Here is a 15,443-nt window from a genome sequence, read left to right on the forward strand (position 1 = left end):
TAGATGTTTAAAATTATTATAAATTGTAATGTTGTTGCAGAAAATAAAGCCAAAACCTAGTGTTAAATGATTCTGTACCATTTATTTACGATTTGATAGGCACAATGCATGCATTTTGAAATACATTCTACAGTATCCTTCAAAACCAATTTTTTTTTCAGTATTTTTCAGAACCTCAAGCCGGGGTACCCGTCAGCTGGTTATTAATGGGTATTCCTTCATCTGCAGAAGCTACTGTCTCAACCACATCAAGAAGATATGGAAATGTGCGACCAACGCAGACTGTACAGCCAAGGTGCATACCTTCCAAGACGAAATCGTCATTTTGAACAATGATCACAATCATCGTTCCAACCCGTTGGAGTGGAAGTTTCCCCGTTTACCTCGACATGTGATTCACCCAAACCTAGTCAATTAATTAATTTTTTATTATGAATTTACATTTATTAATTAGTTTAATTTAATTTTTTATTTGCAAGGACAATCAACCGGTTACACAAAGAAAACTTACAACTACACAAACAAGAAATAAACACATATAAATGCATATTATGTAAACCCACTTAGTGATTGCCACAGCTTGTGATGAGAAAACTAGATAGAGGGAAAAAACGAAAAAAGGCAATAGGAACAAGAGAAGAGATGTTAAAATAATTAGGTCCAGCAAGCTGAGGCAATCAACTAACTGGATCGATGCCACCGGTTTAGGTAGGAAGATACATAAGAACGTGGCTGAAAAATTGTTAAACCCCGATTTTTTTAATTTATGTCAAACAATATTCAATCAAGGTTCAAGATAACCCCTTAAACTTTAACGAAAAATCAGATTTTGTTGATCTCTTGTAGGACGAATTTGGAGTATCAGGTATATAAACAATATATACCAGTGACTCTACAAAATATCCAATTCGCAAACTGTGAAATAAAAAATTGTAATAAGTAATTTTATAATTATTGTGTAAATATTAACTTAGGTTAAGAATATTTGCGTGATTTGTAGATACCAAGTATTTTTATTGTTTTTGATTTTGATACAACTTAGCCCTGACTGCGAATTCACCTGATGGTAGGGTGATGATGAAGTCTAAGATGGAAGCGGTATAAATATATATATATATATATTTCTGCACGGTGACTTTAATCGTCAGTGTGTATAGTTATACTTTATTGAAAAAATTTAGAAAGATTATTATGGGTATACGACGAATGTTACCAATTATCTAAATCGGTATATATATAAGAAGAAAAGTTCTGACTCACTAACTGACTCATCATCGGCATTCAAAAATTTTCACAGACTTTTGCATTACAATGTACACAAGGCATATGGCCTTTTTTTAAAAACAAATCCCACGGAAGCGAAGCCGCGGGCGGTGGCTATGTTTATGAAATCGGAATTTTTATTTATATATTTAATGTACCTAATGATGGCGTCGATCCTGACGTCTTTCTCTTAACTAAATATACCTACAGTATTTGCATCTTTTTTTTTTAATATTGCTAAAAAGTGAATGTAAAATCAACAACTTAAAATTGTACTGCTATTGAACAAATTTAAACACTATGCTCAAGACTGACGCCTAAACTCACGAGGTTTGACAATTTCAAATTAAAATAAGCTTGCCTGTCCTTTTCTTATTACATCGCTTAAAAAAAGATGCGAATATTATTAATTTTTTTACCATCACAATCAGCACCATTATGCAAGTTATGTTTTTGTACTGAAAAAAATATTGATAAATTAATAATGGATAATTTTTTTAAACATATCATTTTCCAACCATTAAAAGATATTTGTTTATGTTTATAAACATTATTTTAATACTTTCCTAGTAATATTTTTTTTTTGTTGAAACTTCTGGTAGACTAGTAGGCTTGTTGGGTAAAAATCAATTAAAAAAAAATTATAATGTAGTTGACGATTGTTATTTGTTTCCAACAACTAAAGATTAAAGAACATTAAATTAATTTTGCATCAATCACAATTTACGCAATTTTTGATATGTATTTAAAATTATTTAATATTTACAAAGACCATTTTAAACAGCACGTAAAACAAATTTTTTATCAAACTTAACAATTACTTGTATTTTCTTAACAATTACAGGTATATTCTTCACATCTTCACAGAGAGGTGGAGTGATCCTGCATAAGGATAACTATATGTATAACAAACGAAACTCTAGCAGAGGCAAAACTTCGTGGTATTGTACAAACTATTACAACTGCCCACCTTGCAAAGCTAAAATTGTTACTTTGGGGAAAGAAATAATCGCTGAACTTGGTACACATAACCACGCAAAAGTATATTCTGTATTCAATGAAAACTTGAGTACCGGATGTGGACTATCGGCGGAGTTGGAAGATAATCTCCCAGCATAAATTCATACTGTTAGACCTTATGGATTTTAATTTTATTAAGTACATTTTAAATTTTGTTAGAAGAAATCCGTTTTGCAAAGCCTTGGGTAAAGAAATAATCACTGATACACATAATAATGCAAAGGTAGGTATATTCTATATTCAATGAAAACTAGAATACCGGACTGTTGGCGGAATTGGACGATAATCTCCCAGAGTAACTTCATAGTCTTAGTAAGACTTTACTAATTTTATTTTTATTACATTTTAGATTTCGTTACAAGAAATTAGTATTCAGGTATTAGCAGGCACCGATTTATTGGGATGTTGTTTCGTATAGCGTTATCAAAGTTGCCGTTATGTTAACGTTCAAAAGTAACGATAAAAATAGCATTACCCGATTCATTAACGTTTTCTAGATACAGTACCCAGCAGGAAATATTGTACATCGACCTTTAGAAAGAGATGGCGGTTTCGTAGAGCGTTGTCTCTGTCATTGTGACCGACGTAACGTCACATAGGTATGAGTGACAGAGATAACTCTCTACGAAGCCTACGAATGAATATTTCTTGCCGGCTACTGTACCATTATTAATACCGGTAAAAGTAATTACTTATACTGTCTCTATCTAATGATGACGTGTTCAAAGTAGCATCTTCGCACGACGCGTATAATACCGTTAAATGACGATAAAAATATAACGTTAAATTGTATTGGTATACCGCTACTGCTACTATCTTTTTTAATGTATCATAACGAAGTTGGTAGTTTTAGTACTAAATTTTTTGGAACGGTAACCGTTTCTGTTTGCTAGTATCAGAAAAAGTATATTTTTCTCACGCCACCCGTCTTTAATTATTACCGTAGTACGTACCGGTTTCTTGCTACATCAAGTCGTTTTATTCAGCAGCTCAGATCTTTAACACTTCGAAAGGGGGTCAAGTGCTGATACTGCAGGGCCATCGATTCCATCGGGAATATGGTAGAGTGGGAAGAAGCTACTGGCGCTGTACTAAAAGACTGATGTACTCTTGCAAATGCACTGTGAGGATAATTAATGGACAAATTTTCCCTTTGGGTGTACATAGTCATAGTTAAATATTTCTGTTAATCTTAAGTCGAGTTTCTATATGCAATCTATCTGCTATCTGTCGATATGTTACTTAGTATACTTTGGTTTTCCTAAACCGACTTAAAAGATAAACAAATCCAAGAAACCTTTGCGAAACGCCAGCGTTTAGACTTTATGGAGTTAGGTTTTTCACTCGAATCATGATTTCATTGTAAGTTAGCGGTAACAATGTCCTAAGGACCGCGTAAAGTGTGCCACTCAGCTACGCGTTTCAGCGAGGAAGTACTATTTTACCTTTTAAGTCAGATAAGGAAAAATAGATTGTCAAATTGTGTTATAGTTGTCTGACTGACTCGTGCTTGTGTTTAAGTCGTATCGGTATACGTAAGGTACACTAAATGTGAGCGTTTGCTCGCGACTGCTTGGTCCGCCATGCACGCACACTTACGCAATGATCATGTAAACGACGTTACCAGAAGTAAAGTTCTATTTACTACTGTACTATTTATCAGTCAATAATTCCATGGTGTTTTGACATAACAACAATGTTACTAGATAACTTATCGACCGATTACAAATAGATTTAAGAAGCCCATGTTAGATAGTCATAAATGAATATTTCTTAAAAACTGTTTCCATATTTGTAAATTTATAAGCGGAGAGCATACGTGATATGGATTTCAAATGAGTAATCTGATTATTTGATACTGGGCATATCGTCCGTCTCTCCGTTCATCTATGTAAATAGTTACTTGTTTTTTAGGGTTCCGTACCTCAAAAGGAAAAACGGAACCCTTATAGGATCACTTTGTTGTCTGTCTGTCTGTCTGTCTGTCCTAAACTGATAATTAGTATTTTCAACTTTCGAAGTGAGTGACTATATCAAGTGGGGTATCATATGAAAGGTCTTCACCTGTACATTCTAAAACAGATTTTTATTTATTTTTATGCATCATAGTTTTTGAATTATCGTGCAAAATGTCGAAAAAATGCGGAACCCTCATTGCGCGAGCCTGACTTGCACTTGGCCGGTTTTTTTTTATTCGGTTCGAGTTAAGATTATTGAGATGTATTAAAATAAATATTTTGATATTTTTATTGTATCTAAGCTGTAAGAGCGTAGCGAAACCAATAATTAATCTATGATTCCAACGCTAACAAGTTCCGCAGGGTAGTTTAATTTTCCTAAATAATAAATTATATAAATATAAATTTTATTTTGAAAGATTTTTTATTTCTTGGCGAACTCCACAAAAAACAGCTCCTACTTAACAAACTTAGATTAGAGTAGTAAGTCATCATACAAAACTGTATTATATATATCAAATAATGAAATCAAGTTTCTTACAGGTTCGAGGTCATCATCATTGAGAATCTTCATTGATAATAATTTAAGTGATACATTGAAAAATTTGCCATCAAAGTCTGTAGAAAAATATGTAGTAGCTTACGAAAACTTTATCAGCTGGAAAAATAGAAAATGTTTGGAGTCATTCTCTGAAGATGTGGTTTTGGCATACTTCGAAGAACTGGCAGAAAAATATAAGCCTTCTACGCTATGGGCCATTTACTCCATGTTGAAGGCAACTGTTAAGGCGAGAGATGACATAGACGTGAAAGACTACACCAATCTGACTAACTTTATAAAAAGAGCATCAAAGGGCTTTAAAAGTAAGAAAGCCAACGTACTGTCCAGTGAACACATTCAAAAGTTTTTAGATGAAGCTCCAGACATTGTATATCTAGTGACAAAGGTAGATTTTACATATTTTTAACTCTAGTCTGCCACTTCTTGTATATATGGATCTATATTTTAACACAGGGGTTTCGAAATAATTATTTTCGCAGGTTGCCCTGATATTCGGTATTACCGGTGCATGTGGAAGTCCGGAACTAGCTGACTTCACTACAAAAGATATTGAAGAACACGGTGAAATTTTTCTTGTTAGGGTCACTAACAAAAATAACAAAACCCTCCGCACATTTACAATCCATGGTAAATTTTACAAAATAGTAAAAAAATATGAAGTTCTACGCACGTCACGTGCAAAACACGACCGATTTTTTCAAAATTACCAAAAAGGAAAATGTACCTCTCAACCCATTGGCGTAAAAAAATTAGCTGCCATGCCAAGAGAAATCGCTACATACCTGGGACTGCCGGACCCTGAATCTTATAACGGCCACAGTTTCAGAAAAACATCATCCACGTTGCTGACTGATGATAAAGGAAGCCAATTATTGTATAATGATTAAGGACATGTCTCTTCTAAAATCGTTACATGATTACTCAAAAGTCGAATTGTAGCCTGTATTATACCTACTATTGTATCAAAAATGCGTTGAACTATTATTAACTTAATACAATGTCTTCTTAACTAAGCACACAATGATATTGCTTTACTTAAAGCTAAATTTAACATTAACCTATAGTTATTAGTAACCGACTGGGGTTCAGTTGCAGGCATTCGCTTAAAGTTACTTTACGGTTACCGTTCAACGTTGAACACCAACAGAGAACAATGTGGAAATTGCGCTGACATGTTGACAACTTGTTTTGCTTTTATTCACGGTCAAAGTTTAACGGTAGACTTTAACCACCTGTCATACAACTGGACCTAAGTTGTCAAAAAAATATAGTTACATTTCGTTTCTGAACCGCTAATAAAGCGGGGACTATAAGAATATATTATTTTTATTATAATACAATTCATCTACAGTTGAATTGTTGTATTTAGTTGTAAATGTTTAATAATAATAATTAATCAAATTGTAAATTGAACTATAATTACTTAATTAAAATTTATTCTTAACTAGCTTATGCTCGCGACTTCGTTCGCGACTGGACTACACAAATTTCAAAGACCTATATTACTTGAATTTACGAAAATCCTTTCTTAGCGGATTTCTACGTCATAAAGCTATCTGCATGCCAAATTTCAGCCCTATCCGTCCAGTAGTTTGAGCTGCGCGTTGATAGTTTAGTCAGTCACCTTTTCTTTTTACATCTGTAGATAAGGTACACAATGGCTAGGGTGCAGTTGCATGACATTCGGTTAAAATTAAGTTACTGTTACCGTTGAACTTTCATCACCAACAAAAACATAGTGAGTATTCATATTTCCATGGTTAAGGTTAAAGGTTGAATTTACTAAAGTTTCTAAACCTGAGCTGTATGTTGATATGTCAGCCAAGTCAAGTTCCCCTTCTTATGTTGTATATATGTATAAAATTAGTGTCAATATTATTATCTTATAATTATAATATTCCATTGTACACAAGTTCCGCAAGATAGTTTTATTTCCGGAAATGTAAATAAAATGTAAACATTAATTTTATTTTTAAAAGATTGTTCTTTATTTCTTGGCCAACTCTCCAAAAAGATTCCTACTAAAGAAGCTTAGATTAGAGAAGTAAGCCATCATACAGAACTGTATTGTTCAAGTTCAAAGTTACATTTGTGATATCCTGTATATCAAATGAATAAAATAAAGTTTCTTACAGGTTTAGGGTCATCATCATTGAGAATCTTCATTGATAATTTAAGTGATACATTGAAGAATTTGCCACCAAAGTCTAGAGAAAAATATGTAGTAGCTTACGAAAATTTTATCAGCTGGAAAAATAGCAAATGTTTAGAGTCATTCTCTGAAGATGTGTTTATGACATACTTCGAAGAACTGGCGGAAAAATATAAGCCTTCTACGCTGTGGTGCGTTTACTCCATGTTGAAGGCAACTGTTAAGGCGAGAGATGACATAGACGTGAAAGACTACACCAATCTGACTAACTTTATAAAAAGAGCATCAAAGGGCTTTAAAAGTAAGAAAGCCAACGTACTGTCCAGTGAACACATTCAAAAGTTTTTAGATGAAGCTCCAGACATTATATATCTAGTGACAAAGGTAGATTTTACATATTTAATTCTGGTCTGCTCCCATGTAGGATCTATATTTTAACATAGGGATTTTGAAATATTTATTTTCGCAGGTCGCCCTAATATTTGGTATTACCGGTGCATGTGGACGTAGGGAACTAGCTGACATTACTACGAAGGATATTGAAGAATATGGTGAAATGTTTCTTGTTAGGATCACTAACAAAAAAAAGAAAACCCTCCGCACATTTACAATCCATGGTCAATTTTACAAAATAGTAAAAAAATATGAAGTTCTACGCACGTCACGTGCAAAACACGACCGATTCTTCCAAAATTACCAAAAAGGTAAATGTACCTGTCAACCCATTGGCGTAAACAAATTAGGGGCCATGCCAAGGGAAATCGCTACATACTTGGGACTGCCAGACCCTGAATCCTATACCGGGCACAGTTTCAGAAAAACTTCATCTATATTGCTGACTGATGATAAAGGAGCCCAATTATTGTATAATGATTGAAGACATATCTATTCTAAAATCTTAAGATGCTTACTCAACAGTCGAATTGTAAACTGTATTAAACCTACTATTGCATCACACATGTTCTTAACTTACTTGATACAGTTTCTTCTTAACTAGGTACACAATGATATTGCTTTACTTAGAGCTAGATTCTAAAACTTTAACCTGTAGTAATTAGTAACCGACTAGGGTTCAGTTGCATGATATTCGGTTAAACTTAAGTTACTGCTACCGCTGAACTTTGACCATCAATAAAAAACAAAGTGGGTTGCACAAGTCAGTATTCATACTTCCATGATGAAGGTTAAAGGTTGAATTTACTTAAGTTTCTACACCTGAGCTATATGTTGATATTTCAGCCAAGTCAAGTTTCCCTTCTTATGTTGTATACAGAGTTACAGGAAAATAGGACACGATCCCGTTAAGGGATCAATCGGGGGTTAAGGGGTATATCGTACAAGAAATTACACTTTTTAATTTTTTTGATTTTTATGGTGGCTATTTTGTAATTTTTAGTACTTGTAGTTATAGCGGCAATAGAAATACACATTATGTGAAAATTTCAAGTCTCTACCTAATACGGCTCACGAGATACAGTCCATTGACAGACAAACGGACTGCCGGACAGATGGTAGGACGGTCGGACGAACATGAAATTTTTACAGAATGTGTATTTCTTTTGCCTCTATAATAAAAAATACTAAAAATTACAAAATGGCTGCCATCAAAATTAAAAAAAATTAAAGTGTTATTTCTTGTACGTTGGTACGGAACCCTTCGTGTGCGAGCCCGACTCGCACTTGACTGATTTTATTTTACCTTTTGACCCCATTGACAAAATATAATCTTTAACCATTTTACATTAAAGTCGTTTTTACATTGATCCTGATTTAATTCTTGGTCGATGGCATTTGTAAGAATTTTCTACCTGGTCTCTTTGTATTGTAATTTTTTCTTGGTTTTATAATTTTTCCTGTAATTTTTATGTATTAATGGATAGCTAACGATACGTAGATATTTTTAAAATAATCCGCAGGATAAGCGTCATAGTAATTTTACAGAAAATTTGCAAGTTATTCAAAGAATTAAATTTAAAAATCTGATGAAATACATTGTTTCTTTTTTTTACAAATTTTTAAAGTGGCAAGCACCCCTTTACCTAGAAAAAAGTAAAAAAATTAATAACTCGTAAACTATACACTTTTGCATAAGCACTTTAGGGGTCGTTTGATAGCTAATGTCCTGTACTATAACCTCTTGACGGTATCGTGTCCTATTTTCCTGTAACCCTGTTTATGTATAAAATTATGTCAATATTATTATCTTATAATTATAACATTCCAATGTTCACAAGTTCCTCAGGGTAGTTTTAATTCCCTAAAGAATAAAATGTTAACATTAATTTTATTTTAAAAGATTGTTCTTTATTTCTTGGCCAACTCCACAAAAAGACAGCTTCCTTCTAAACAAGCTTAGATAAAAATAGTAAGTCAACATAAAAAACTGTATTGTTCAAGTTTATAGTTACATTTGTGACACAGACCGTGTGGATTAAATAATGAAATACAGTTTCTTACAGGTTTAAAGTCATCATCATTGCGAATCTTCTTTGAGAATTTAAGTGATACATTAAAGGATTTGCCACCAAAGTCTAGAGAAAGATATGTAGTAGCTTACGAAAATTTTATCAGCTGGAAAAATAGAAAATGTTTGGAGTCATTCTCTGAATTTGTGTTTTTGGCATATTTCGAAGAACTGGCGGAAAAATATAAGCCTTCTACGTTATGGTGCGTTTACTCCATGTTGAAGGCAACTGTTAAGGCGAGAGATGACATAGACGTGAAAGACTACACCAATCTAACTAAGTTTATAAAAAAAGCATCAAAGGGTTATGAAAGTAGGAAAGCCAATATACTGTCAAGTGAAGACGTTCAAAAATTTTTAGATGAAGCTCCAGATATTATATATCTAGTGACAAAGGTAGATTTTATGTATTTAACTCTAGTTTGCCATTATACCCATTATATTTTAACACACTAATTTCGAAATATTTATTTTCGCAGGTCGCCCTAATATTCGGTATTACCGGTGCGTGTAGAAGTATGGAACTGGCTGACTTTACTACAACGGATATTGAAGAATACGGTGAAATGTTTCTTGTTAGGGTCACTAACAAAAAAAAGAAAACCCTTCGAACATTTACAATCCATGGTCAATTTTACAAAATAGTAAAAAAATATGAAGGTCTACGCACCTCACGTGCAAAACACGACCGATTTTTTCAAAATTACCAAAAAGGAAAATGTACCTCTCAACCCATTGGCGTAAAAAAATTTGCTGCCATGCCAAGGAAAATCGCTACATACCTGGGATTGCCAGACCCTGAATCTTATAACGGCCACAGTTTCAGAAAAACTTCATCCACATTGATGACTGATGATAAAGGATTATTGTATAATGATTGAAGACAAGTCTATTCTAAAATCGTAACATGATTACTCAAAAGTAGAAAACTGTATAATACCTACTTACTATTGCATAAAAGTTTATTGTTCTACATATAATAACTTAACACAATTTTTTCTTCATTAGGCACGTAATGATAGTGCTTTACATAAAGCTAAATTTAACTTTAACCTATAGATATTAGTAACCGACTGGCGTTCAGTTGCATGACATTCGGTTAAAGTTACTTTACGGTTACCGTTTAACTTTGAACACCAACAAGAAAACAAAGTGGGTTGCCCTGACGCTTGCAACTCGTTTTGCTTTTATTGACGGTCAAAGTTGAAGGGTAACTGTAATGTAACTTTAACTACCTGCCATGCAACTGGACCTAAGTTGTCAAAAAATTATAGTTACATTTCGGTTCTAAACCGCTAATAAAGCGGGGTCTATAAGGATATAGTATTTTTATAATACAACTCCTCTATAGTAAGTCATCATACAAAACTGTATTTTTCATGTTCATAGTAACATTTGTGGCACCAGTAGGTATATAAAATAATGAAATTAAGTTTCTTACAGGTTTAAGTTCATCATCATTGAGAATCTTCATTGATAATTTAAGTGATACATTGAAGCATTTGCCACCAAAGTCTAGAGAAAAGTATGTATTAGCTTATGAAAATTTTATCAGCTGGAAAAATAGCAAATGTTTGGAGTCATTCTCTGAACATGTGTTTTTGGCATACTTCGAAGAACTGGCGGAAAAATATAAACCTTCTACGCTGTGGTGCCTTTACTCCATGTTGAAGGCAACTGTTAAGGCGAGAGATGACATAGACGTGAAAGACTACACCAATCTGACAAAATTTTTAAAAAGAGCATCAAAGGGCTTTAAAAGTAAGAAAGCCAAAGTACTGTCAACTGAACTCGTTCAAAAGTTTTTAGATAAAGCTCCAGATATTATATATTTAGTGACAAAGGTAAATTTTACATATTTAACTCTAGTCTGCAATTACTTCCATGTAGGATCTATATTTTAACGTAGGGATTTCGAAATATTTATTTTTTCAGGTCGTCCTAATATTTGGTATTACTGGTGCATGTGGAATTAGGGAACTAGTTGAAATTACTACAAAGGATATTGAAGAACACGGTGAAATGTTTCTTGTTAGGATCACTAACAAAAAAAAGAAAACCCTCCGCACATTTACAATCCATGGTCAATTTTACAAAATAGTAAAAAAATATGAAGTTCTACGCACGTCTCGTGCAAAACACGACCGATTCTTCCAAAATTACCGAAAAGGAAAATGTACCTGTCAACCCATTGGCATAAACAAATTAGGGGCCATGCCAAGGGAAATTGCTACGTACCTGGAACTGCCAAACCCTGAATCCTATACCGGACACAGTTTCAGAAAAACTTCATCTACATTGCTGACTGGTGATAAAGGAGCCCAATTATTGTATAATGATTGAAGACATACTTATTCTAAAATCTTAAGATGCTTACTCAACAGTCGAATTGTAAACTGTATTAAACCTACTATTGCATCACAAATGTTCTTAACTTACTTGATACAGTTTCTTCTTAATTAGGTACACAATGATATTGCTTTACTTAGAGCTGGATTCTAAAACTTTAACCTGTAGTAATTAGTAACCGACTAGGGTTCAGTTACATGATATTCGTTTAAAGTTAAGTTACTGCTACTTAAAACTTAGTTAACAAAAAAACAAAGTGGGTTGCACAAGTCAGTATTCATACTTCCATGATTAAGGTTAAAAGGTTGAATTTTTGTCCTGACATATGCAACTCCTTTTGCTTTTACTGACGGTCAAAAATTTACGGTAACTGTAACGTAACTTTAACCACCTGTCATGCAACTGGATCTAAGTTGTCAAGGAAATGATCGGTTATGATCCGCTAATAAGCGGGGTCTGTAAGAATAACTTAGTATTTTTATAAATAGCACTATAATTAATAATTGATTAATTTTATTTGAGGGAAATTAAGTTTAGAAGAGAAAATTCGCAAAGTTTGTGTTCTTTATCTTCCCTATATATCTTAATAAAGAAATACTCTTATACTACCTTATAGCGCTTATTTAGTGTTTTTATAGAAGTTATATACCAGTAGTTATATAGATAAATATTAAGATATTTCAATCTGAAGCAAAATAAAATGTATTGTAAAATCGTTATTCAAAAATGATTATACTTTCAGATAGGAATAATCTGAACATGAACGTGAACGTTGGTAGTGAGGGAGTCTTGGACAATGCGTCAGACGATGACGTCATTGAAGTTGTAAGGGATGAAGCACCAATTGAAATATTATCTGACGATGAAGAAATGGAGCTTGACAGATTAAGTAATCTGGGTTCACTTGATCAAACATTCAATTTTGCAGCTCCTCATACACCGGTCGAAATTGTCAAAGACCATTTGAACGAACTGGAAGACCCGCTAAAGAGTTGTTTCGGTGAAATAGAAAGTACCTTTTCAATTTCCGAACAAGAACACGCGATCACAGTGCCAACTATAACTAATACTGTGTCTTTCGAGACTAACACTAAAATAGATGATAAAACAAACCACGACAGTAGTGGAGAGAATTGCTTCGTAAATGTTACTGATTTAGGAAATAGTTCCGAAAATGATGCGGAACAGTTGAAACAAAAGGTACAAAAAGAGAATGAGTCAAAAGAAGACAAAGATTCAAATATAAATCCTGTGAACGTTCCTAATGACAAGTTAATTGCTATGGATAACGTAGTTAGCGACATTAACTTAACACAAAAGTAAACTATATTTTTGGTTGATTTTAAATTAATCATAGATTGTTGAACGAAAGTTAGCTGTCAATTTTTTTAAATAAAGTTTGCTTACTTTAAGCGAATCGCACCGATTTTTTTATAACACTGTGTTACCTAAACTCGCAGTTAAGTAGCGCTTGTTTGTGCCTTAAACATTCCATTTTTGCACGGTTTAAATAATATAACCCATTTTTAAACGGGGTTTATTCGTAGTGCGCTCCAAACAAATGTAGTTTGGCTCTCATTTGGATACTAACCAATCCAACTCAATTCAATTTTGAAGATATGTACGTTCGAGAATCTAATATCTATGTTTTCCATATGTCAAGTCAAAAGTCAAATAATTTATTGAAAATCTCTATATATAAAAATGAATCGCTGAATGTGTTGCTGATCACATATCTCGAGAACAGCTGAACCGATTTCGCTAATTCTTTTTTCATAATATTCCTTGAAGTACGAGGATGGTACTTACGGAGAGAAAAATTTAAAAGAAATCCTGATAAAGAATAGAGTGTTAGGCGGTACGAAGTTCGCCGGGGCAGCTAGTATATGGTAATTATTACGCGAACTTAAAACTAAAGATACGAGGGTTCCAAACGCGCCCAGGGCTGAGAAGAGCCCACGACAAACTCAGCCGGGTATTATTTTTATTATCACCACTTTACAAAATGATTTAAACTTATTAGAACTATCACAAAGCCGTTAAGCAACTCATTCCCAAGCTTTCTTATCATTTAAATAATCCTTTACATTGTAATAGGATTTTTCATTAAGTTTACGTTTTATGAAAACTTTGAAATTGTTGAGAATCTCCAATATGTCTTTGTCCTTTAAAATAGTCAGTTCCAAAGTTACATGATCTCAAAAATTTACAAACATTTAAACTGTAGTAAGTTCAAAACTGGTTATTTTTGCGGGAATCTCTCAAACCACAGACATAGATATATTAGTTTCTAGAACGTGTCTACAAAATTACATCCAGTTTGATTTGTTATTATTCAAATGAAAACCAAACTAAGTTGTATGGAGCGTGTGACGGAGACACCGCCGTTAAGTTACGGGTAAGCATTACGCGGGTTTAAGTCACAGTGAGCTATAAAATAGAGTACAGTACCTACTCGTGACTTAAAAAAATGTATGTTTATTGTTGAACGGCGTTTAGCGCTTTTGGGCTATATAATATGAGTCACACACTATCGTTAAGTATTAAAATAATCAATTATGATATTTTAAACAAAATCTAGTTGAGATAGCAAACGTTGCTTTTTAGAAATTTATATATTTTCAGGACGAATTTGAATGCGAAAGATGTTATCGTGGATTTTACGCAGATGCTAAAAATGTATACCTTTTTAGTTGATTTTAATCTTAAATCTAATTATTAAGTTGATGTTTTTTCACACCTGCACTGGTATTTAATAATATGTTTTAAGATAAGTTTAAACCTGTGTGATCTAGAATGTTTTAAGTCCAAATATATCCTTTAAGTTATTTAATTTAAAATTAATTAAAACGTTTACCGGATCATTGTGTTTATCTCAAAACTTTTGATATATTCAAATGGCAAGCGTAATTTTCTTATCGTGGTATTGACATACTAGGTGATGCCCGCGACTTCGTCCGCGTGGATTTAGTTTTTGAACTCCCGCGGGAAATTTTCCGGGATGGTCTCTTCTCCAGGTCCTTAACTATATCCATGCAAAATTATATCGATCCGTAGCCTTGTTGCAGCGTGATTGAAGCACAAACCAACACACAAGCATACTTCTACACTTACAAAATATAGTAAGGATAGTAAAGATAAGGATTAATCGTTTGAAGACTTTTACGTAAGTACTTTATATTTTAGCAACATTTTGGTCCTACCGCCTGTCGTATCTACCGATGATCTTTTAACTTCGAATCTCAATGTTGCAGGTGTTGGTGAAACATTAGGTTTGAATTACAAATTGACAGAAACCAGCCGAGGAGCGATCATCTTACAGCACGAAGAGTATACATACCGCAGAGACTATTGCCACCACGACAGAATCACTTGGCGATGCATCAAAAGACACAAGGGTTGCAAAGCTACTTGTGTTACTAAAGGAAGCATGTTGTTTAAGACTATGTATACACATAACCATGGTAAAGATATTATGACTGAGAGTGTGAAATTGTAAAAATCTTACAAATTTTAGTTGATCACACATTAGGAGATAAGCCACATGCGTCTAAAACAACTCGAACACGATTCGATCCGTGTTAATGACTTATTTATTGTTTGCAATACTGAAAATTCGTTGAATACGAGGCATATCGCGTGTCGTGTCAGTAATGTTATCAGCTCGATAGCACT

General features: G+C 33.4%; 1 protein-coding gene across 4 annotated transcripts; it reads left to right on the forward strand.

Annotated features, from left to right (window-relative positions):
- The first annotated feature begins 2,403 nt into the window (after positions 1–2,403).
- LOC117985835 (uncharacterized) lies at positions 2,404–14,836 on the forward strand. Of its 4 annotated transcripts, none has more exons than XM_069501393.1 (8): positions 2,404–5,188; positions 5,283–5,430; positions 6,939–7,339; positions 7,425–7,659; positions 9,415–9,815; positions 9,899–11,263; positions 11,355–11,882; positions 12,511–14,836. In XM_069501393.1, the coding sequence occupies exons 1-6, from the start codon at positions 5,009–5,011 to the stop codon at positions 10,298–10,300; spliced, it is 1,767 nt and encodes a 588-aa protein (XP_069357494.1). In that variant the 5' UTR covers positions 2,404–5,008; the 3' UTR covers positions 10,301–11,263; positions 11,355–11,882; positions 12,511–14,836. The 4 variants fall into 4 exon arrangements, with proteins under 4 accessions (XP_069357494.1, XP_069357495.1, XP_069357496.1 ...); XM_069501394.1 differs by lacking the exon at positions 12,511–14,836 and having other exon boundaries at positions 9,899–10,769; positions 10,853–11,263; positions 11,355–12,372; XM_069501395.1 differs by lacking the exon at positions 12,511–14,836 and having other exon boundaries at positions 9,899–10,769; positions 10,863–11,263; positions 11,355–12,372.
- Positions 14,837–15,443: the final 607 nt, after the last annotated feature.

Source organism: Maniola hyperantus, chromosome 10 (genome assembly GCF_902806685.2).
Source record: "Maniola hyperantus chromosome 10, iAphHyp1.2, whole genome shotgun sequence".
NCBI classification, from domain to species: Eukaryota; Metazoa; Arthropoda; class Insecta; order Lepidoptera; family Nymphalidae; genus Maniola; species Maniola hyperantus.

Coding starts and splice junctions, on each gene's coding strand:
- LOC117985835 (XM_069501393.1), top strand. CDS start 5,009: ATGTTGAAGGCAACTGTTAAGGCGAGAGATGACATAGACGTGAAAGAC. Junction 5,431..6,938: donor CCGCACATTTACAATCCATG/GTAAATTTTACA, acceptor AGTTTCTTACAG/GTTTAGGGTCATCATCATTG. Junction 7,660..9,414: donor CTTCCAAAATTACCAAAAAG/GTAAATGTACCT, acceptor AGTTTCTTACAG/GTTTAAAGTCATCATCATTG.